The sequence below is a fragment of the Bubalus kerabau genome, chromosome 14 (assembly GCF_029407905.1).
Source record: "Bubalus kerabau isolate K-KA32 ecotype Philippines breed swamp buffalo chromosome 14, PCC_UOA_SB_1v2, whole genome shotgun sequence".
Classification (NCBI taxonomy): Eukaryota; Metazoa; Chordata; class Mammalia; order Artiodactyla; family Bovidae; genus Bubalus; species Bubalus kerabau.
The window spans coordinates 62924665-62947347 of NC_073637.1; the positions used below are offsets into that span (position 1 = coordinate 62924665).

Below are 22683 nucleotides of genomic sequence, written 5' to 3' on the forward strand. Positions count from 1 at the left end.
TACCTGCTCAGAGTTTAATTTCTCTTCCATTATCTTCCTGCCCTTATTTCCTCACAGGTATTGTTACTAATTTATCAAGTTCTAACAGTGGTACCGGCTGCCAGTGCAGGAGACATGGGTTCAATCTGTGTGTTGGGAAGATTCCTTGAAGCAGGAAATGGTAACCACTGTAGTATTCTTGCCTGGGAAATCCCACGGACAGAGGAACCTGTTGGGCTACAGCCCATGGGGTCGCAGTGAGTCGGACATGACTTAGCAACCAAACAACAACAACAGGGGTCACTATAGCAGTCCCCAAATGGACAGATCTGGCCTCTGGAAGAACTAAGATTCCTTGGCCTGTGGGATTAAGAACCGTCATTATAAGCCTACTGGAAGTCTCTGAAAACACCCTCCCTAACTGGTAAAGATTAAATAAAAAATAAGGATGTAAGATGATTCACCCTTATTTTTTAACACATTAAGTTCCAATTTTATTTCATTTTGTATTTTATTAAAGTATAATTGACTTGCAATACTGTATGAATTTTAGGTGTACAACTTAGAGATTCAATATTTTTATACATTACAAAATAATCAACACAGTAAGTCTAGTTACCATCTGTTGCCATACAAAAAATTATTACAGCTTTTTTTACTTTATTCCACATAGCACTCTATGAAGAAGAAAATTATGTAGTTGAACCCTGCCTGAATTCCAGATCACAAAATCATGAAAACGGGCAGGGGGAACTTCTGGCTTAGTGGCTTGAAGTGTCTACTAGTTCCCTCACAAAAATTCAAGTAGAAGCCAGGATGAAATTGTCAAAAACAACAAATGCATGGCTATGGAAATCAAAGGCTCATTAAAAACTTGAAAAAAATGTTACAGTTTCAGATAATAACAGAAGCCTTCTCGCCTAGGGTTGCCCCCACAGCCGCCTTCCGGTATAGAATATTTGCCCAGGTGGTCCAGTAGTAAAGAATCTGCAGGTCAATGCAGGAGACGCAAGAGACAGTGTTATGACCTCTGGGTCAGGAAGATCCACTGGAGGAGGAAATGGCAACCCACTTCAGTATTTTTGCCTGGAGAATCCCATGGACAGAGGAGTCTGGAAGGCTACAGTCCATGGGGTCTCAGAGTCGAACCCAAATGAGCACACATACACACAAAGGATCAATAGCTTTAGCAGTGTAAGGCTGGCTGGGAAAATCAGCAGCTTTGTTACCAGCAGCTTTGCACCTTGTTTTGGGGTGGGATAAAAAGTCGTGGCTCTGTCTGCTAAAAGAAGTAAACCCAATAGGAAACAACAAGAGAACCAGCAGCTTTATTAGGTTAAGACTGCAGTCGTATATAAGGTGAATGGCAGATAGGGAGACCCTGGAAATAAGACAATCACAGAAAAAAGCTTGATAAAATCCACACATATCACACTGATAAGGAAATTATACCATGTTCTGGGTAGATCTGGAGAGATTCTAGTAGAAAGCAAAATCCAAGCAAGTGACTTGAAAACTGGCTGAACTCTGAATATGTCCCCATACACACACATACAGATTGATTAGCAGAGAGTGAAAGCCTTAAAAGCTGACTATATTGAGCAAAATTTCTGTTCAAATCTCTAGCTGACAATTAGACTATGCAGACACAGGAGTGACCAAAAAGAAGGTAAAACTATTATCACCAGAAAAAAATTCAATGACATACAAAGCACTCAAAGAGGGGGAGAGATTTTGTCAACCAGGAATTCTATATCCAAAGAAATTATTCTGCAAAAATAAAGGTGAAATTTTAAAAATTTCCCAGATTAAAACAAAAGCAAAATAGTCATATGCCTTTTACGCCACAGGATCCAAGTACCTAACTTAGTGGCTGGAAGTGGTTCCTTAAATTTGCTGAATCAAGCAAATAAAAAGATAATTTATTGTCATACACAGAAGCATTGTACAAAAAAGATCTTCACGACCCAGATAATCACGATGGTGTGATCACTCACCTAGAGTCAGACATCCAGGAATGTGAAGTCAAGTGGGCCTTAGGAAGCATCATTATGAACAAAGCTAATGGAAGTGATGGAATTCCAGCAGAGCTATTTCAAATCCTAAAAGATGATGCTGTGAAAGTGCTGCACTCAATATGCCAGCAAATTTGGAAAACTCAGCAGTGGCCACAGGACTGGAAAAAGTCAGTTTTCATTCCAATCCCAAAGAAAGGCAATGCCAAAGAATGCTCAAACTACTGCACAATTGCACTCATTCCACATGTGAGTAAAGTAATGCTCAAAATTCTCCAAGCCAGGCTTCAGCAATACGTGAACTGTGAACTACCAGATGTTCAAGCTGGTTTTAGAAAAGGCAGAGGAACCAGAGATCAAATGGCCAACATCCCCTGGATCATGGAAAAAGCAAGAGAGTTCCAGAAAAACATCTATTTCTGCTTTATTGACTATGCCAAAGCCTTTGACTGTGTGGATCACAATAAACTGTGGAAAATTCTGAAAGAGATGGGAATACCAGACCACCTGACCTGCCTCTTGAGAAATCTGTATGCAGGTCAGGAAGTAAAAGTTAGGATGGACATGAAACAACAGACTGGTTCCAAATAGGAAAAGGAGTATGTCAAGGCTGTATACTGTCACCCTGCTTATTTAACTTATATGCAGAGTACATCATGAGAAACACTGGGCTGGAAGAAGCACAAGCTGGAATCAAGATTGCCAGGAGAAATATCAAAAACCTCAGATATGCAAATGACACCACCCTTATGGCAGAAAGTGAAGAGGAACTAAAGAGCCTCTTGATAAAAGTGAAAGAGGAGAGTGAAAAAGTTGGCTTAAAGCTCAACATTCAGAAAACTAAGGTCATGGCATCTGGTCCCATCACTTCATGGGAAATAGATGGGGAAACAGTGGATGGTTTTATTTTGGGGGGCTCCAAAATCACTGCAGATGGTGACTGCAGCCATGAAATTGAAAGATGCTTACTCCTTGGAAGGAAAGTTGTGACCAACCTAGACAGCATATTAAGAAGCAGAGACATTACTTTGTCAACAAAGATCCATCTAGTCAAGGCTATGGTTTTTCCAGTAGTCATGTATGGATGTTAGAGCTGGACCATAAAGAAAGCTGAGTGCAAAGAACTTATGCTTTTGAACTGTGGTGTTGGAGAAGACTCTGGAGAGTCCCTTGGACTGCAAGAAGATCCAACCAGTCCATCCTAAAGGAGATCAGTCCTGGGTGTTCATTGGAAGGACTGATGCTGAAGCTGAAACTCCAATACTTTGGCCACCTGATGCGAAGAACTGACTCATTGGAAAAGACCCTGATGCTGGGAAAGATTGAGGGCAGGAGGAGAAGGGGATGACAGAGGATTAGATAATTGGATGGCATCACCAACTCAATGGACATGAGTTTGAGTAAACTCCAGGAGTTGGTGATGTACAGGGAGGCCTGGCGTGCTGCGGTTCACAGGGTCGCTAAGAGTCGGACATGACTGAGCGACTGAACTGAACTGAACTGAACTGAATAACATTACTCCTTTGAGAAAATACATAAAGTTTACAATTAGAAACACTTATTTCCTGTTTCCTCAGTAAAATTTAGAGACTCAGGCCCCTTTCATTGTCTCAAAGAATAAAATACAAGGCACAAATTTCTGGTTAAAACCTAGATATCCTTAATAAAAAAGCAAAGCGGAATGGTCCCACTGGAAATTACTTTTTTCTTTAAAAAACTCTCAACATATATAGAATAGGATATGCTGAAATAAAGTGGCTTTTACAATCATCTGTAAGAAACTCGACTGAACTGGTGACTCTTTTGACACTGTGTGCACATCACACATGCACACACATATTTCTGAATATGTTTATTTTGTAAAATATAATCATATCTAAAATGCATTTGGTTTGAAGAGACTGAAATATACTCCATTCATATTCATTTATTCTAAACCTAGAGTTTTAGCAGCCTTGTATTCTCTTTCTGTTTTCTTTTTTTGATGCTTTTCATCTTACATATCATAACATACATATCACCATATATATCACAACTTGTTCTTATCATTTTGGTCATTCATTAACGTTCACAATTTTCATACATCTTACTATTTAATTCAACAATCTATTCCATGAATTAATTAAGATAAATATATATTTCAAGATTTGAACAAAAGATAAGTATCAGGAGCATCTTAGATTCCTATGTAATGAAACTTTTCCTTATATTTCATTAGATCCTCTGCTGAAAAAAACAAGTCTTGTACTCTAGGATTCCATGCTGATTGTGTCAGGCTCACTTTATTTGCTCCTGAAAGAGATCTTAATCACACTAAGCTTTACAAAAAGAGACAGAGAATCAGTACAAGGAAGAATGGGGTTAAGAATGGCAATAATTTGAACTGTCATTTTGCTCTGAAACACAGCTACCCATATCCCAAATAATTTCTCAAGAAGCCCTTCCTATAGATAAATCCTCCAAAGGAAAACAGACAGCTTCAAGCACACACTAACAAAAACAGAAGCCAATCCAATGTACAATTTTCTTGGATGAGTCGGTTAGCATAAATGCAGTCATTTGGATCACAAGCTCTTACTCCTGTTCCACAAAGCTGCAATTCTAGGGTGATAAAACAACGCTTTCATAGTTCATGTTTCATACTCTAATACTCTAAATCATTGCTATTTAATATATTTTGGTTTAATGATATAAAGGATGAATGAATGAATCTACTGTATACTTCTTAAAATACTGAAATAGATGCAACTTTTCTGCTATTTCAACCCTTTGTAAGTCAAGCAAAATTGGTTTGTACAGCATTTGTAACACCATTAGGGTATTTGCTCTGGTATCTTCTTACCAGTTAAGAGCAATGTCTTTTCCAAAATTTTGTATTTTTCTATCCATTGAATGAATTTCATCATTAAAATTTTAAAGCCATACTAAATAGAAATATCTAGGCACTATCTACTATATTCTAGTTCAATTTAACAGAGACTTCATTATAAATTAAATGTTACCCTTTACTATTTACCAAACTAATTTCAACAACTAGTCAATAATTTAATTTGCTGTTAATTTTTCATTCAACTAGCTAAACACCCTTTCAAATATCCCACAAACTGAAATTTGAAGAAAATTTTCCCTTAATATATATACCTGACATATTTCTTGGATACTAAGTTTTCCATTAAACATAATCCTTTTTCTTTAGGCAAATGTTTAATATACTGTTATATCCATAATTAACAAGAAAATATTTTTACAACTAGAAGGAATTACTATCTTAAACATTTTACATGTTGCAATTTATCAAGAAACAAAAAACTCTCCTTTATCCTAGTTGTAAATCTACCTTCTGTCTAGTCACTTCACAAATTAACTTTGAGTCAGTTTAGCCTCTTAAACAGCTTATATTTATGTTACATAATTTCAAGTCAGAAATCACCTTCATAATATGTATTTGCAACTTGATTTATCAGCTCATAAAAAGTATACTTTTAGAAAAGACAATGAAACAATTGTATAATGCTGCACAATATAACAGAATAATTATATACCTATATCTTTGATGTGATTGATTTTTTTTAAATTCCGTAGTGAAGTTCTAAGACTCATGTTACAATTGGAATAATTACTTAGCATAAAATTATTTTACCAGTAGATTGAGTGAATATAAAACAAAGTAATAAATCTAAAAAATTTTACTTGTGAAAGTGTTAGTAATAAACACCTAACTGAAGATTTTTAAATCTCCCCATTACTAGACCTTATTAAAAAGAAAAATTTAGTTCACATAGTTAACAATTCCCTTCATGTTTAATTAGTCTCAAATACCATAAGTCAAGATTTTCCTCAAATTTCTAATGTATATTGCCTATCATTTCAATAGTCTCTTTTCTTTATAAAGACATACAGTAAATTAATTACTTAAAAATTGTAAGAAACTTGAGATGATACAGGGGGATAAATTTCACAATGGATACTGACATCTAAACTCAGATATAAATATATAAAGTTGGTATCTTTGGGGGTTTGCCTTTAATATTTTAAAACACCTATTTCTATCTGGAGGTTTGCAGTCTGTCTTCCCTTCCTCCTATTCTGGTCTGTTCTGTAAATTACCCCACCTTCATATCTACATACACTCTCTCCCAAAAATAAATAAAAGGAAGCAGCTGTGTCACCTTAAAGATTCTAACGACATCAAATATTTCACAATTTATTGTTCAGGAAACTGCCATATGCATTTTTCTTGCATTTACTACCCCAGTCTCTCAAGAATTTACACAGAAACAAGAGACCTACAACAGTCAAACAAAATCAGTCAGATCAGGACCTGGAAGACAGGGAAAACTAAAACTCTCCACAATTGATCTTAGATAAAAGATCAAACTGCATGTCTTCTCTGCAACTGGACAAATGGTTGACAACATGTAATTTAAAAAAAAAGCAAATCCCATACCCGCCGAGTGGCTGACCCATAAACTGGAGAACAATAATACCAAAGAAGTTCTCCTACTGTTGTGAAGGTTTGGAAAACCACTTCAGGCTTCCCACCTGGGGACCTGACAAAGGGACTGGGAATCTTCAGGGAATCTGACCTTGAAGCCCAGCGGGATTTGATTACAACACTTCCACAGGACTGAGGGAAACAGGGACTCCAGTTGTGGAGGGCACAAACAAAACCTTGTGCATACCAAGTCTTAGAGAAAAGGAGCAGTGACTCCACAGGAAACTGAGCCAAACTACCTGCTAGTGTTGGAGGGTCGCCTGTGATGGCGTGGGCCAGCAGGGGCTTGCTGCAGGGATGAGAGGACTGCCAGCAACTGCCTAGAAAGGTCCCCTTTGGTGTAAACACCCTTGGAGATTGCCATTAATCTGACCACAGAGCCCAGGGCTGGCTTGCCTCAGGACATAAAACTACCAAGGAGGGAGCACAACTGCACCCATCAGCAGGTAATTAGATTAAAGCTTTACTGAGCAAGGCCCTGCCCACCAGAGTAGAACCCAGTTTTCCCCACCACCAGTCCCTCCCATCAGGAAGCTTACACAAGCCTCTTAGACTCCTTCATCAGAGGGCAGACAGAAGAAGCAAAAAGAACCACAATCCCACAGCGAATAAAATGAAACCACATTACAGAAAGTTAATTGGGATGAAAGCAGAAAGTTGTGACCCAAATGAAGGGACAAGATAAAACCCCAGAAAAAAAACTAAATGAAGTGGAGACAGGCAACCTTCCAAGACATTACTTTAGCGACAAAGGTCTACATAGTCAAAGCTATGGTTTTTCCAGTAGTCATGTATGGATGTTAGAGTTGGACCATAAAGAAAGCTGAGCACAAAGAAGTGATGCTTTTGAACTGTGGTGTTGGAGAAGACTCTGGAGAGTCCCTTGGACTGCAAGAAGATCCAACCAGTCCATCCTAAAGGAGATCAGTCCTGGGTGTTCATTGGAAGGACTGATGCTGAAGCTGAAACTCCAATACTTTGGCCACCTGATGCAAAGAACTGACTCATTAGAAAAAAATCCTGATGCTGGGAAAGATTGAAAACAGTAGGAGAAGGTGACAGAGATAGTTGGATGGCATGACCAACTCAATGGACATGAGTTTGAGCAAGCTCCAGGAGTTCGTGATGGACAGGAAAGCTTGGCGTGCTACAGTCCATGGAATCGCAAAGAGTCAGACACAACTGAGTGACTAAACTGAATTGAGTCAACCTTCCAGAAAAAGAATTCAGAATAATGATAGTGAACATGATTCAGGATCTCAGAAAAAGAATGGAGGCAAAGATTGAGAAGATACAAGAAATGTTTACCAAAGATCTACAAGAACTAAAGAAGAAACAGTGATGAATACTACACTAGAAGGAATCCACAGCAGAATAACCAAGGGAGAAGCACAGATAAATGACCTGGGAGACAGAATGGTGGAAATCACTGCCTCAGAACAGAATATAGAAAAAAGAATGAAAAGACATGGAGACAGCCTGAGAGACCTCTGGAACAGCATTAAATGCATGAATATTGAATTATAGGAGTCCCAGAAGAAGAGAGAGAGAAAGGACCTGAGAAAACATTTGAAGAGTTAGCTGAAAACTTCAGTAAAATAGGAAAGGAAATAATCAACCAAGTCCAGGAAGCACAGATTCCCAGGTAGGATAAACCCAAGGAAGAATCTACCAAGACACACAGTAATCAAACTGATAAAAATTAAAGACAGAGATAAAATATTAAAAGCAACAAGGGAAAAATGACAAATAACATACAAGGGAACTCCCATCAGGCTATCAGCTGATTTCTCAACAGAAACTCTATAAGCCAGAAGGGAATGGCATGACATATGTAAAGTGATGAAAGAGAAAAACCTATAACCAAGAATACTCTACCCAGTAAGACTCTCTTTCAGATCTGATGGTGAAATCAAAAGCTTTCCAGACAAGCAAAAGCTAACAGAAATCAGCATCACCAAACCAGCTTTACAATAAATGCTCAAGGAACTTCTCTAGGCAGAAAAGAAGAGAAGGAAAAGCTCTACCTACAGAAAATAAACCCAAAACAATTAAGAAAACAGTAATAGGATCACATATATTGATAATTACCTTAAAGGCAAATAGGTTCCATGCACCAATCAAAAGACATAGACTGGCTGAGGAAATAAAAAAGTGTGCATCTATGCACTTCCACTTATCACAGCACTCTGCTTGACCCCTCAAATTGTATGTAATTATTTTGTTTGTTTTGTTAGGTTAATCATGTTTCCATTATGGCTTGCAATTGTAATTATATTTTTGTCTTGTTACTGATTATGAAAACTGATAAACATCTTTTATTATTAAACATTTTAATATTATAACATTAAGATTAAAATATATCAAATAAGAAAACATATTATGTCCACAATACATCAATTAGCCACTGAACACTATTCTTAGACCTTTTCCCAGGTAAGTCTGGTAGAAGAGATGGGAGAGGCAGGAAATACTATGATAAGTGAGTCACAAAATCCTAATAAAAAGGTAGCTTTAAAACATTCTTGGCCATGATCCACAGTAAAAATATATACTTTACACTGTGAGCCTAAAGAACACATGCAACACTAAAATAATACTTTACAGATGTGCAGTTCACTTTGATATTTTCTACTCTGTCCTATTCTGGTTTCCCTTTTTTTTTTTAATACCAGTCATGACTCTCTCAATGGATTCTGAAAGGAAGAAGGGAAGGAGAATAACAGGAAGGCCTAGGGATGGAGGATATCCCACAAATATCCCACAAGGAATAACTGGCAATGTCTGGAGATACTTTGGGTTGTCACATTTGGGTATGGGAATTGTACTAGCCTCATTGACACTTTTTCCAAAAATAATAATAAAAGGCTAATGCTGAAAAGTCAAGATACAACACAATTCAATCTTTCCCACATTATTCTAGTTTCTCAACAGCTACAATTTCTCCTCATATTGGAGATAATGTCAAATGGGAAAAGGTTATTTTATTTAATTTCCTCCTCCAAAGCTGAATTAAATTATGATTGCCCACTGGAAGAACATGTTGGCAGAAATCATACTCTGAAACAAATTATTAGGTATATGAAAAAGACCATCTAAAAGTGTTCTACTACTTCAAGTTAGGAGAAAAAAGTGATATGAATGAGTATAGTTTCTTCTCATGCTTAAGCAGTATTACATAGGATTTGAGTTTAACTCATACATAGCTTTATATTTATGTGAGATATTTATAAGTGTATACTTCAAAATCCTGAAACAAAGCATAAGCCCTTAGAAGAATATTACATATAAAAAGCTTTCAAGAATTGGACTGGTGCATTTGTTTTGCTTTTTCCATCTATGTGGTAAAAGTAAAGGCACTGAGTTAGCAAAAAATAATATAAGTAAATAACAGAATCTAAACCAAACTACTATAGATAACAAAACTTATTTTTCTTAGGTATTGTGATACATTCAGGCAAATATGGAATGTAACCAAAATAATGATAATTAGATATACCTTAGGAAGTAATGTATTTTCTGGGAAATAAATTTTCTATATGATCTATGATAAAATTAAGATCTACAACTTCTCTTTATAGACTTTCATATTTTCATAAACACAATTTTCCTATCATTTATCACTTAAATGCAACTTCTATGAAATAAGGCTTTAACTTGATTTTTTTCACTGTATATTCATTTTCCCCAAGAGATAACTTACATCTTTGCCTTCAGTTTGTAATGCATTCTGCATCTCTCATTTGTTTTTTTGTTTCTTTTTTTTTTTTAATTGGAGACTAATTACTTTACAATATTGTGGTGGTTTTTGCCATACATTCACATGCCAACCCTGGCATAAGGATTATTTTGAGCTGAAGATAATTGAGAAGAAGCAGATATAAGGAAAGTTCCCTGTCCTACCCACATAGGCCTAAAAGCAGGACATAAATTCATAAAGCTGTTCCCCTCTGCTCTCTATACCAGAAAGGACATTATTTCATTACTCGGTATCAGCCCAGAGATGGCTCCAGAAGAATATGCATAACAAAGTTTACTAGCTAGCCCTTATCTTCCACTGGATTCCCCCTCCAAATTTACCTTCCCACAATTGGCAGCTCTAGAAACTCAAGAAGTCTCTTGCCTTTCTTCTGTCATCTCTTTAAAAACTGTATTGTTCTTTGTTAAGATGCTATATGAACCTAAATTCTAAACACTTCTTTGAGTTTCTTATAGCTGAGTGAGCATATGTATGCAAAATGCACATGATGTTTAATAAACTTGTTTTTCTCTTATTAATCTTTTATCAGCCTAATTCACACAAGAAACTAAAACACAGACAGAAACAAAACGAGCTGTTTTTTTTCTCCTCTACAACTTTCAGATTGACTTTAGAAATAGGATACTCCAGGCAACCAACTGGGTTATGACTAGAATGTTACTACCCCCAACAATTGTTTGAAAAGAACATGCATCTTTATAGTATTTAGACTTCCCAATAAGGAACATAAAATGAATCTCTACTCACATCTTCTTTTACGGTGCTCAGTGAAGTTGAATAGCTTCCTTCATGTAGGCCTCTCATATTTCTTATTAGTTATTTTAAAATCACATTTTCTGTTTTCAGATCAGATTGGAAACCACCTTTCATTTATATTTCTAAGTAACTATTTTAAATAATTATAAGTAATTATGTTAAGCAATTTAAGCAATTATTTTACCATCTAAGTGGCTCAGATGGTAAAGAATCTGCCTGCAAAGCAGGAGACCTGGGTTTGATTCCTGGGTCGGGAAGATCATCTACAGAAGGGCATGGCAACCCACTCCAGTATTCTTGCCTGGAAATTTCCATGGACAGAGGAGCCTGGTGGGCTACAGTCCATGGAATCACAGAGTGGGACCCGACTGAGTAACTAACACTTTCTTTCACTTTCTTTAAAACAAATTTCAGAAAGATTGAAAAGTCAAAGTTTTTTTAAAAATGAAATAATAAAAACATGAGGCGTATACAGTTAAATATTTAACTGATTTGGTGATAAATAAAGAGTTTCTAGGGATAAAAGGATGGAAAAAAATCATGAAATATGCAGAGTTAGCTATACTAAATTCAGTATTTCCAAATGACCAAAGAAAATTACTAGCTCAACATCAAAATGGGAAATATATTTGGAATATATGACAGACAAATGAGTAAAATTCTAACCATTTAAAAATATCTCATCAATCAACAACAGCAAAACCAATTAACATGCAATAGGATCTCGGGCAGAAGCAATAAAAGGAAAGAACAGACAATTCATAGAACAATATAGCAAAACATTCATCTTCACAACCAAAATAAAATGACAATAAGATAGTATTTTTTGTGGTCTATTCAAATGGCAAAAATTTGGAGCATTAAGACCGAAAACTCAAGCACGTCTGACGGAACGGAGTGTTATAATCTTTCTGGAGAGCAGGCTGCTAATCTGAATTAAAAGCTTAAAAGATTCAAAGCACAAATAGGTATCTGTGAAATACTCAGAAAACAGGCAAAAAATTATGTACAAAGATAGCCATTATAATATCATTTACACTAGCAATTGGAAGCAACTGCAACGATACCAAGTAGATGAATAGTTAGTTTGTGGTTCTTCCTTATGATAGAACACTAATGCAGTCATTTAAAACATTTCTGAAGAACATCTGAAGGCTTAGAGAAAAGCTAATGATACACGATCAACTGAAAAAAATCAGAATACAAAATTAAATAGTATGATACCAATTTTGTAAATATGCAAAATATATATGAACTGGAAGAGGGAATACAACAAAATGTTAGCAATAGCTATATTTGGCAGAAAGGACCAAGAATAGCTTGTATTTAATTCTTTATACTGAGCAATTTTTCAGATGTTCTGTAATAAACATACTGTTCCTTTTAAAAGGAAACACAAAAGATGTTATTTTTACAACTATAGCTAACAGGCATTTTAAAATTTGCCATCAAGTGATGCAAGAACATTTTCAGAAACAAAAACTAATTTCAAAAAATCAGTAGACTTTTCTTCTATGAAAATTAATTACCAAAGAAATTCACTTTTTATAACTTCAAATTTTATTTACATAATGAGCACCATTAAAGAACTTAAAAACAAAGGTTGTAATACCTATTAAAGGACTACTCAGAAATACAGCCTAAAAGAAAAACTCTTATCAATTACAGGCAAATGTATGATTAGAATATAGTGCTTACCTTTTTCACTCACACTCTCACTTTCAATCTCAACATCATCGCAACTGGTATATTCAGGTGTAGAAGCTAATTCCTCCTCTGAACTGCTCAGTGAAACCTGGCGCATTTTACCTCCTTTCTTTGATTTATGAGGCTTTGGTGGTGGAGGTCTCACTGACTCTGACTGGTCAGAACTGAGAGAATCATTCCTTAACATTGTTTCCATTTTTTCCCGCTTCGTTTTCCTTACAGCAGAACTAGGATCTAGGTGGTGTTGTTTCCTTAGTGAGTCAGTACGTCTTACGTCTGGTCTATCAATGGGTATTGGACTCCTCCGGGGGGTAGGAGGACTATGGTTTGTGGTCCTTTGTGGATAAGAACTTGGTCCCTGAGCCTCTCGAGTTCTTTCCATTGAATAAGATCGCTGATTTTCCATGGCAGCTCTACGTTCAGATATAGACCTTTGCCTTGATGGTCGTTCCATCCTTAGCATAGAAATCCTGGAGTCTTCCAGTTCAGCATTTGCCAAAGAAACATCACTGTGCCTTCTCTCATGCCTGGCTCGTGACACTTCAGCATGGATACGCATTTGTTCTTCATAGGGCTGTGGCTTGACTGGATAACGGGCCAAATTCGGATCACTTCGATAGCGCGCCTGGTATTCCTCCTCTCTCCTCTGTCTTTCATATTCATCTCTACTCTCCACATCCTCGTCATCTACAATATATTCTTTGGAATGTCTATGACTTCTCCTGTTGGAGTCCCTATAATTTATATGATCAGACTCTTCATAAAACTGAGGTTCACGTTGAGACCTCCTATCAGCATAATCTGATGGAGATCTAGGCATTGCGCTGTCCGAAGTAGCATACTGTGAATATTCTTCTCTTTCTTCCCTTTGGTCGTATCTTCTGTTCTGATCTCTGGACACTGATGGACTTCTTTTCCTAAATAACCAAAGAAAAAGAATGATAAAAAGAGCAGAATTTAAGCAATTTCACATTTTACTGATTCACTGGAAGGTTGGATGGATAAATTCAAATAGTTCTTTTGCTTCTTTTTTTTTAATTTTGAAGTCATGCCATAACAAAAGTTTTACTGATACTCATTTTATTCAGTCCAAATAGGAAATTTAAAAGGTACTTTTAATATGCTTCTTCAGTGGCATACCCCGTATAGAATATATATATGCCCCCAAATCAAATAATCAACATTTCATCTTGCTGCTACAAAATAGCCTTTTTTCTAACTTTTTTGCTTGGCTCAATACCCTTACGCTATCTCCCAATTGTTATTCAGAAGCTTAGAAAAATTTCATCTTCTTTTCTCTCTATTCCTGATACTTTGATTTCATAGTTACTTGGAAACATGATGAAGCTAAACTGATTGATCTTTAGTTGTTTGGTCAATAGTTTAGTAAACATTTTTTTACTAAAAAGTTGACTCTTAAAAGTCATTTTTCACTCATTATCTGCCTAGATCATGCTAGTACTGGTTCATCTAAATCTTCATCTTATCATTATATTTCCAACCCTTTACTGCCTTAACTTGAGATAAGCAGTGTAAATAAATACCAACTATGATAATTTATTCATTTCAAAAAGAAATCAGAAAGATTTGCTACGTTCATTCCATCTTCATTAAATTAAGGCTGGCTCCATGACACTTCTGTCTTCTGTATCTATATGTCCTTACAGCCTCAGAGAAACAGTTGTTCATTCAGTTTTCAACCTGCCCCTCTAACGCCATTCAAGCTGGTAGACCTTGCAATCACACAAATAACTCTTTGTCAACAAAATGTTCATACTGTCCTCTTCTCTGGCACAAACTCAAATAACAGCAATCACTAGACATGAGAAGCAACGGAACTGGAATCATGAAGATGTCAGGAAAGGTTTAGAATAACTGTTATAGAGATTTTGCCAGGACGCGTGAAAGGGTGGGGTCAGTTGCAGTTAAAGACGACAAAGATTAGAGAGCTCAGTTGAGAATTTCTTAGATAATATTTTTTGATCCAAAAGAAAGAGCAGAGAAAGGATACATGTGGAATGACTCAACATAACAAAATTATCATTCTCCTCTAAAAATCTCTTTTCTATAACCAACCCCCCATATCAGGAATGCAGTCCATCAATGTATCAGTTAGAGTCTGTTAATAAAAACAAAAGTCACTCTAGGTTTTCCAGAGAGTCAGGGTTTCAATACAGAAATCAAAACTACACAATCGCTGATCCTGCTAACTAATGAAGGTCAGAGATGTTAATGTTGTTTTCAGCCTGGAGAACCAAGGACAGGAAACGGCTCTTAGGAAACTTCAGTGAATTCCAAAAGTCTTCGGGAATTTGCCACCAATTATCTCAGCTGATTACCACATTAGGGTAGTCAACTAACAGAAGCTTAACCCAGGAGCCACTAAAACTTTCACATCTGGCCATCTGCCTGCCAGCAGCTCTGCTTGACAATAATGGTTTCTATCATCTCTTCTACTTTTCAAACCTCATACATGTGCATTGCTAGGGTTGACTCTAACCTAGAACCATAAAGGGAAAAGTACTATAGTAAATGAAGGAGCTGGCCTGTTGCCTTAAATGTTTTATTGTTAAGCAAGTGTATGTACTTTAAAAAAAAAAAAAAAGGACATTCGCTTACATATAAAACATTTAGGACTTAATCACAAATCTTTTAGGTTTGTGATTTACATAACACCAGACTCCAACAGTTTAAAATATACAATCAAAACAGCGCACTCAAATTATACAGCATTAACTTACATAATATCCTATTTATGTGTCTATTATGCATAATTCATTTTCTTTTTGTCATTTTTATACATATGAATAAAGAAAAAATATACTAGAATGGGAGCAATGTATCATGAAAAGAACACTGGAGTTAAGGGACCTGGGTTTCTTAGTCCTATTTTTACTATTAACCAGTTACTCAAACCTTTACAGACATTTAATCTTTGAGCATGTACTTTAAAGTGAGAGATACAGATTATACACATTAACTCAAATATTATTTTAACAAGTATGTATTAGATAAAAACTTAATGCCATGTATTATACACCTTAACTCAAATATTATTTTAACAAGTATGTATTAGATAAAAACTTAATGCCATGTACTATAATATAAATTAGGAATACAGAAATGATTAGATGACCCTTTGTTACAAGAAGCTGAGTGATTCTAAAATCCTCTTCCATTTCTTAAGATTATGATCTTATATCAGTACCACAACTTCATCAAGTTAATATGCCTAAATAAAAGTTTAAAGCATTGCAAAAAATAATGATAGTCTTATCAAGATGTAAGTAACTTACTAGTGCCAATTTTTAAAATATTCACATCTCATTATCTAGCTACTTATCTACTTACTACACTACAAATATATACACTGAGATAAATGAAAATTTCTCTAGGGAACTCTAAAGAATAAGCAATTAAATAAGCTCTTTCTCAAACTGACCATCTGACCTCCATTAAATGCAGACTTTATGGAATTCAAATACATTTCAGTGTTTAAATAACAAATTGTTCCAACCTAAGTTAATAAATATATCTGTCTCTAAAAATAAGAAAAGAATTTTTAAAGTTTCATTTAAAGAGTACTTAACTAAGTTTTAATTTTATTACAATTAAGTGTGTATTGAATAGAAATTTGTGTTTCTCCAGCACAAAATACTATTCATTCCATTCATAATTACTTAATTAGCATTCAGTACTGATCATATTTCCCCAGCATAATACTACTCATTCTACTTTAAATTACCTAATTTTAAGTACTATCCACTAAACCTTAAATTTTAACATACTTTTATATCTCCATTATTTGTTCAATCACTCAATAAATATTTATTTAGTGCTGACTATGGGCCAGTTATGATGCTGGTTGCTGGAAATACAACAGAGAAAAGGCACATAATATGTCTGCCCTCAAGAAGTTCTTTCTAGTGGGGAAGACAGTAAGCACATAAACACATTTACTGCACTCCTCTAGGTAATCTTACCCATTTCTATCCAGAAATATCTATAATACTGCTTAAATGTTATATTTCAAGAAGACAGGCACCGTGGATCTAAGGAGGGTGGCACATAATAGGTGCTCAATCTGCTGAATGAAATAACTGATTGAATAATTGGCTCTTAGGTTATCTCTGCTTTTCATGGCTTGCTCTCTTCTTCAGTACACAAATCCACTGATATGCTAAAACAGTCTAGATCTTCTCTTTCCCCTACTACTCCCAAGGCAGTAATTATATGTTAATTATTATATGTTAATTTTGCTTTTGTTGTTGGACTTTAGACTATTGTCTATAAAATGATTTCTTTGGCAAAAATGTATTTTGAGTGCCAATCCCTTTAGAATTAAACATTTAGAACAAGATCTCTTTGGAAATGAGGAATTTCTAGTAATATATTTAACATCATTATGGTTATTACGGGACAGAGACAGGAAGGAAAAAGGAATATTTTATTCCCTTGAGGAGTTAACTTAAATTTCTGAAAGTAAGAAGGGTATAAAGTGAATACAGTGAAACTTTATAATCCAGGAAATATATATTCTGTTGTATTGATAAGAATACTTATTCATTACAGAATTCACCTTGCTGCTGCTGCTAAGTCACTTAGCTAGCTATTTAAGTGTTTTTAAAAATCATACCTTAGGAAAACTGAATTCAATATTAAAGCCAACAATTACTTTGTTCTAGAGATTATGAAATTTGCCTGAAGCATGTGAATCACACTGTGGATGTTGATTTTTCATACTATTTAAGTAAAACTTGAACATTGGTCATGATTTCTGAAATTGGGCTGACTATTGTCAGTTACTTAACATGGAATTGGATTGTTAAAAATATGCTTTGAGGCAGAGTACCTGAGAGTATTAAAGCCATGCTAGAAGCAGGGCAAGATACTCTAAGAATATTCTTACCAAACAATGAATCTGCTATCAGATATTCCAAAATATCCAAATACTCTGTCAAAACAATTTTTACCAATTATATCATTAGAATTATTTCATATATACTTTCCTTAAATTAAAATTGCTATATTTCTCAGACACTATATTTTTTCAGGGACTGAAGAAAATCCATGAAAATGTAACTACTGTACCTCTTAACTCTGCCTTCACTACTGGCCTTTGTAAGCCGGCCTTAGCATTTATTATTATCAGGTGGCAAACACTGAATAGGAAAAAGAATATAGTGATAACTTGTACACTTCTCTAGACAATCATAAAGCATTTAACAGTATTTAACCCATAAATTTTAATTCAGAAGAAAGCAACAATTCATCTAAGATGTTATATTTCACTTCTTCCTTCAAAGGCCCTGAAAAATTAAAAGGCACAATCCAGTATTATGACTTTTTTAGAATAAAATGTATTTGTGACATCATGCAGTGTTTTAATTTTCACTACTATGCATCAGTCTCTATTTTTAATATATAACAATATCAATATCTATTTATATTACTCTGTATTTACCTAATATCTGTTCATCTTACTTCTCTTAATTGAAACTTAAGTTGATACAATTACTTTCTCTTTCACCATATTATAGTGGTCTTAATTAGAACTTGGAGAAGGAAATGGCAACCCACTCCAGTATTCTTACAGAAAATTCCACGGATAGACGAGCCTGGTGGGCTACAGTCCACGGAGTGGCAAAGCGCCAGACGTGACCGAGCACACAAGCAATTTAACTGTAACTAGTTTATAGAAAATCACGTGCAGAAATATCTTAAATCTACTTTAATCAGCAGCATTCTTTGTTCACTGCTTATAATTTTTGTCATCTGAACTAACGAGTCAATCTATCTCTAAATATTCGAGCTATACATTCACACCTGATACTTCATTATAAATGCTAGGCATAATAGTTTGAGCAAGAAACTCTAATTAGTCTCTTTAAAATTCCATGTCTACAAATCATATTGACTAATAGTAAAACTCCAAATAAAAAGATTTTTCCTCAAATAAAGCCACTTTCAAGAATATCCCAGAGGTAGCTCAATTTATATACTGTATATTAATTCATGATGCTTTTAACATTAGTTTCTATTTTAATATTTATACCCTTTAGCATCCTATGTGGTTTGTGTTACTATACTACCTACAATACTTACTATATATAAAATCATGAAGTGGCTGAAAATGTAATCCAGTAAACATTTGAAAACATTCATAAGAACAGTGAAAGATTATACAAAAAACTTAACCTTTAATATTTATAAATTTCAATTCTGAAAACCTATGGAATTTTTAAGAATCATAGTGACATTGAGAGAAGAATGAAGAACTTGAAAGTTACTAATTTCTCTAAATGCAAATCTGTATTATTACAATTAATACTACCTATATGAAAATCTCTTACTCATGTTTTTAGTAGAGATTACTGAATAATTATCACTATATTAGCATAAGAATAGAAATTATATTTGAAGAGTCAATAATCTGAAAAAGTCTCCAACTTTAGAAGCTAAATACAGCATGATAATGCTAAAATAAATTGAAATGATACTTCCTTAATTGAACTACACGGTGCTAACCATATAGTTTAAACATAACACTGTAATAAAATTCCAAAATTTGAAGCTGGTAAGGCACATTAAATCAAGGATTTAACAGATGCATACAATCCTGTAAAACATAAAATATGTAGGTTCTATCCCTATAATTCCTACAAAAAAGGAATTTTAACAAATCAAACAATTTATATTCATCATAAAACAAGAAAAAAATCAATCTTTTTTTACATTTCACAGTATTCAACACATTTTTTATAGTTTTACCTTTCGCTCAACCAATGCACATCTGTCGAGCATGAAGCATCATGTTGACAAAAATACATCAACACTGTTCCAGGGAGTGCTTTCATTTAATCCTTCTAGCTCGGGCAAAATCATTGGAGCCATCCTTAATCAGATGATTTGAAAGTCTCTATTTGCTTACAATCATTATATTTAAAAACCCAATTACTAAAAAGTTACACATAAAACAAAACTCATTCGCAGATGGAGTCATAAAATCCTCTAGTGATAGGCCTGTTAAGAAAAAGGTTATTCTTTTATGTCGTTACTATGTGGCTGTATATAGCTCAGGTCAAGTAAGAATGTACTCTGTAAGAAGGATTATGGTACTTAGCTGATTAGTGCCTCACAATACTGAAAACTAAATGCATCCTACATCCAAGGCATTTCTGGGCACTATACTGAAAACAGACAGATTCAGAAATCATAAACCATGCTCTCCTATATGAGTTACAGTATTTCTAAAATAACAGGATTCATTGCGTTTGCCGTTGATAAGTCTACCACACTGCTGTCATGATGAAATGTAGAGGGATAGTAAAAGATGGTGATGGTTTAACAGGACTACTCCGTCATTTCTTTTCAATTATTCAGTAAGAAGTTTCTTAATCTTCATGAAAATAGAGTGCTCCCCTAAAGGCGTAATGAAAGAGAAAGTAGCAGTTTCTATAAAAAATTAATTTAAAAAATGTGCTCCATGAGCTAAGAATTTGGTTAGACACTCAGTTTAAATCAAGCTTTGCTCACTTTTAGCACTTCAGTGCCTCTATTTAGTCATTCAAAAAACTAAAAAAAAGAAAGAAAAAAAAAAAGATAACACCATGGATTTCTTTCTACCAAAAGCCAAATACCTAGATGTTAATATTATCCTTTTGAGAATTATATTTAAGTGATTCCAAATAAACATATAAAACTGAGAAAAAGTCAGCATTTGTAGAGTAGGGAGTGTGTTGTGTTTTCGTCTCCAGTATTTTAAGTTTAAATGAGGGTTTAGGAATATGTCATAACACTGCAGGGGAGGGGAGGAGTAGAGACAGACAAAGTCATTTTTACCCCCCAAGATTCCTAATGAAGATTTGTAGGTTATCAAACAGAAAGGAAATAAAAATTCAAGTTAATTCATTTTCACAGGAATATAAACCAATAATAAAATTCAACCACTTAGACCCCACAGTTCCATACAATATTTGTTTGGAACAATTGTTTGGAACAAAAACAATTCCATACAATATTTGACTCTTCCAAGCAGTTAACTCCAGAAGATTTCAGAAACAACATCACAGCTGATGGATAGCAAACTCTCTTCTTTCCTTTTCCTTCCATTCACTTTTAACCCCTCAGTGATCTCTTGGCAGTATTTTCCCAACTGCAACGCACAGTCTGCTGCCCTTCTTCTCTCTCCTATCAACCCTGCTTCTCTCATTTGTCCATCTCAGACTATCATATGTATCATTTCTAACATCACTGCTGCTTTCCTTTTACTCTCTAAAGAATGTTCCAGGTCTCCAATTTCTTCTTCCCAACCCTTTGACAGTGATATTGTCTTTTTTAACTCTTTACTTCGACTGTTTTTTCTCAATTATTCCCTAGGTAAGTACCTATACATTCAAATTTATGAAGGTCCAATTTGGGGTTTAAACAGTTTTCATGGGATTATTATGATTTTAGTATCCACTGACCACTTCAGAAGTACAAAATAAGAAAAAGACTCTAGGAATTAGATACCAGCTTAATTTTATTTTATCCATAACAATATTTTCAACTTATATTTGAAAAATGAAGACCTTGTATGTAAATCTCTAGAAAATGATGCACAAATGATGCTACCTAATAGTTACATATTTGGGCCATGCCCCACTCCACTGCTGCTGCTGCTACTGCTAAGTCACTTCAGTCGTGTCCGACTCTGTGCGACCCCATAGATGGCAGCCCACCAGGCTCCTCCGTCCCTGGGATTCTCCAGGCAAGAATACTGGAGCGGGTTGCCATTTCCTTCTCCAATGCATGGAAGTGAAAAGTGAAAGTGAAGTCGCTCAGTCGTGTCCGACTCTTAGCGACCCCATGGACTGTAGCCCACCAGGCTCCTCCATCCATGGGATTTTCCAGGCGAGAGTACTGGAGTGGGGTGCCATTGCCTGCCCCACTCCACTATCTTTCCCAAAATTACCATGTCAAAAATACATGAAGACTAAGCACCATTCTATACTAGAAGGTAATTTAAACCAGTAGTAATTTTCTCTTCAAGAAAATTAGAGATACAAGGGAACATTTCATGCAAAGATGGGTACAATAAAGGAGAGAAATGGTACGGACCTAACAGAAGCAGAAGATACTAAGAAGAGGTGGCAAGAATACACAGAAGAAGGATACAAAAAAGATCTTCATGACCCAGATAATCACGATGGTGTGTGATCACTCACCTAGAGCCAGATATCCTGGAATGTGAAGTCAAGAGGGCCTTAGGAAGCATCACTATGAACAAAGCTATTGGAGGTGATGGAATTCCAGTTGAGCTATTTCAAATCCTAAAAGATGATGCTGTGAAAGTGCTGCACTCAATACGCCAGGAAATCTGGAAAACTCAGCAGTGGCCACAGGACTGGAAAAGGTCAGTTTTCATTCCAATCCCAAAGAAAGGCAATGCCAAAGAATGCTCAAACTACTGCACAATTGCACTCATCCCACACGCGAGCAAAGTAATGACCAAAATTCTCCAAGCCAGGATTCAACAGTACATAAACTGTGCGATTCCAGATGTCCAAGCTAGATTAAGAAAAGGCAGAGGAACCAGAGATCACATTGCCAACATCCGCTAGAGCATCACAAAAGCAAGAGAGTTCCAGAAAAAAAAAATCTACTTTTGCTTTATTGACTACAACAAAGCCTTTGACTGTGTGGATCACAATAAACTGTGGAAAATTCTTAAAAAGATGGGAATACCAGACCACCTGACCTGCCTCTTGAGAAATCTGTATGCAGGTCAAGAAGCAACAGTTAGAACTGGACATGGAACAATGGACTGGTTCCAAAATGGGAAAGGAGTACGTCAAGGCTGTATACTGTCACCCTGCTTATTTAACTTATATGCAGAGTACATCATGTGAAATGTTGGGCTGGATGAAGCACAGGCTGGAATCAAGATTGCTGGGAGAAATATCAATAGCCTCAGATACGCAAATGAC

At 35.4% G+C, this 22683-nt stretch overlaps 1 protein-coding gene across 6 annotated transcripts in view; it reads right to left on the bottom strand.

Annotated features, from left to right (window-relative positions):
* Positions 1 to 22683, bottom strand: part of RIMS2 (regulating synaptic membrane exocytosis 2) — a 611677-nt gene that overhangs the window by 316360 nt on the left and 272634 nt on the right. For all 6 annotated transcript variants that reach the window (XM_055546480.1, XM_055546481.1, XM_055546482.1 and 3 more), the window contains one exon: positions 12704 to 13629. In XM_055546480.1, coding sequence (XP_055402455.1) covers positions 12704 to 13629 — 926 coding nt within the window. The remainder of the gene's footprint in view (positions 1 to 12703; positions 13630 to 22683) is intronic.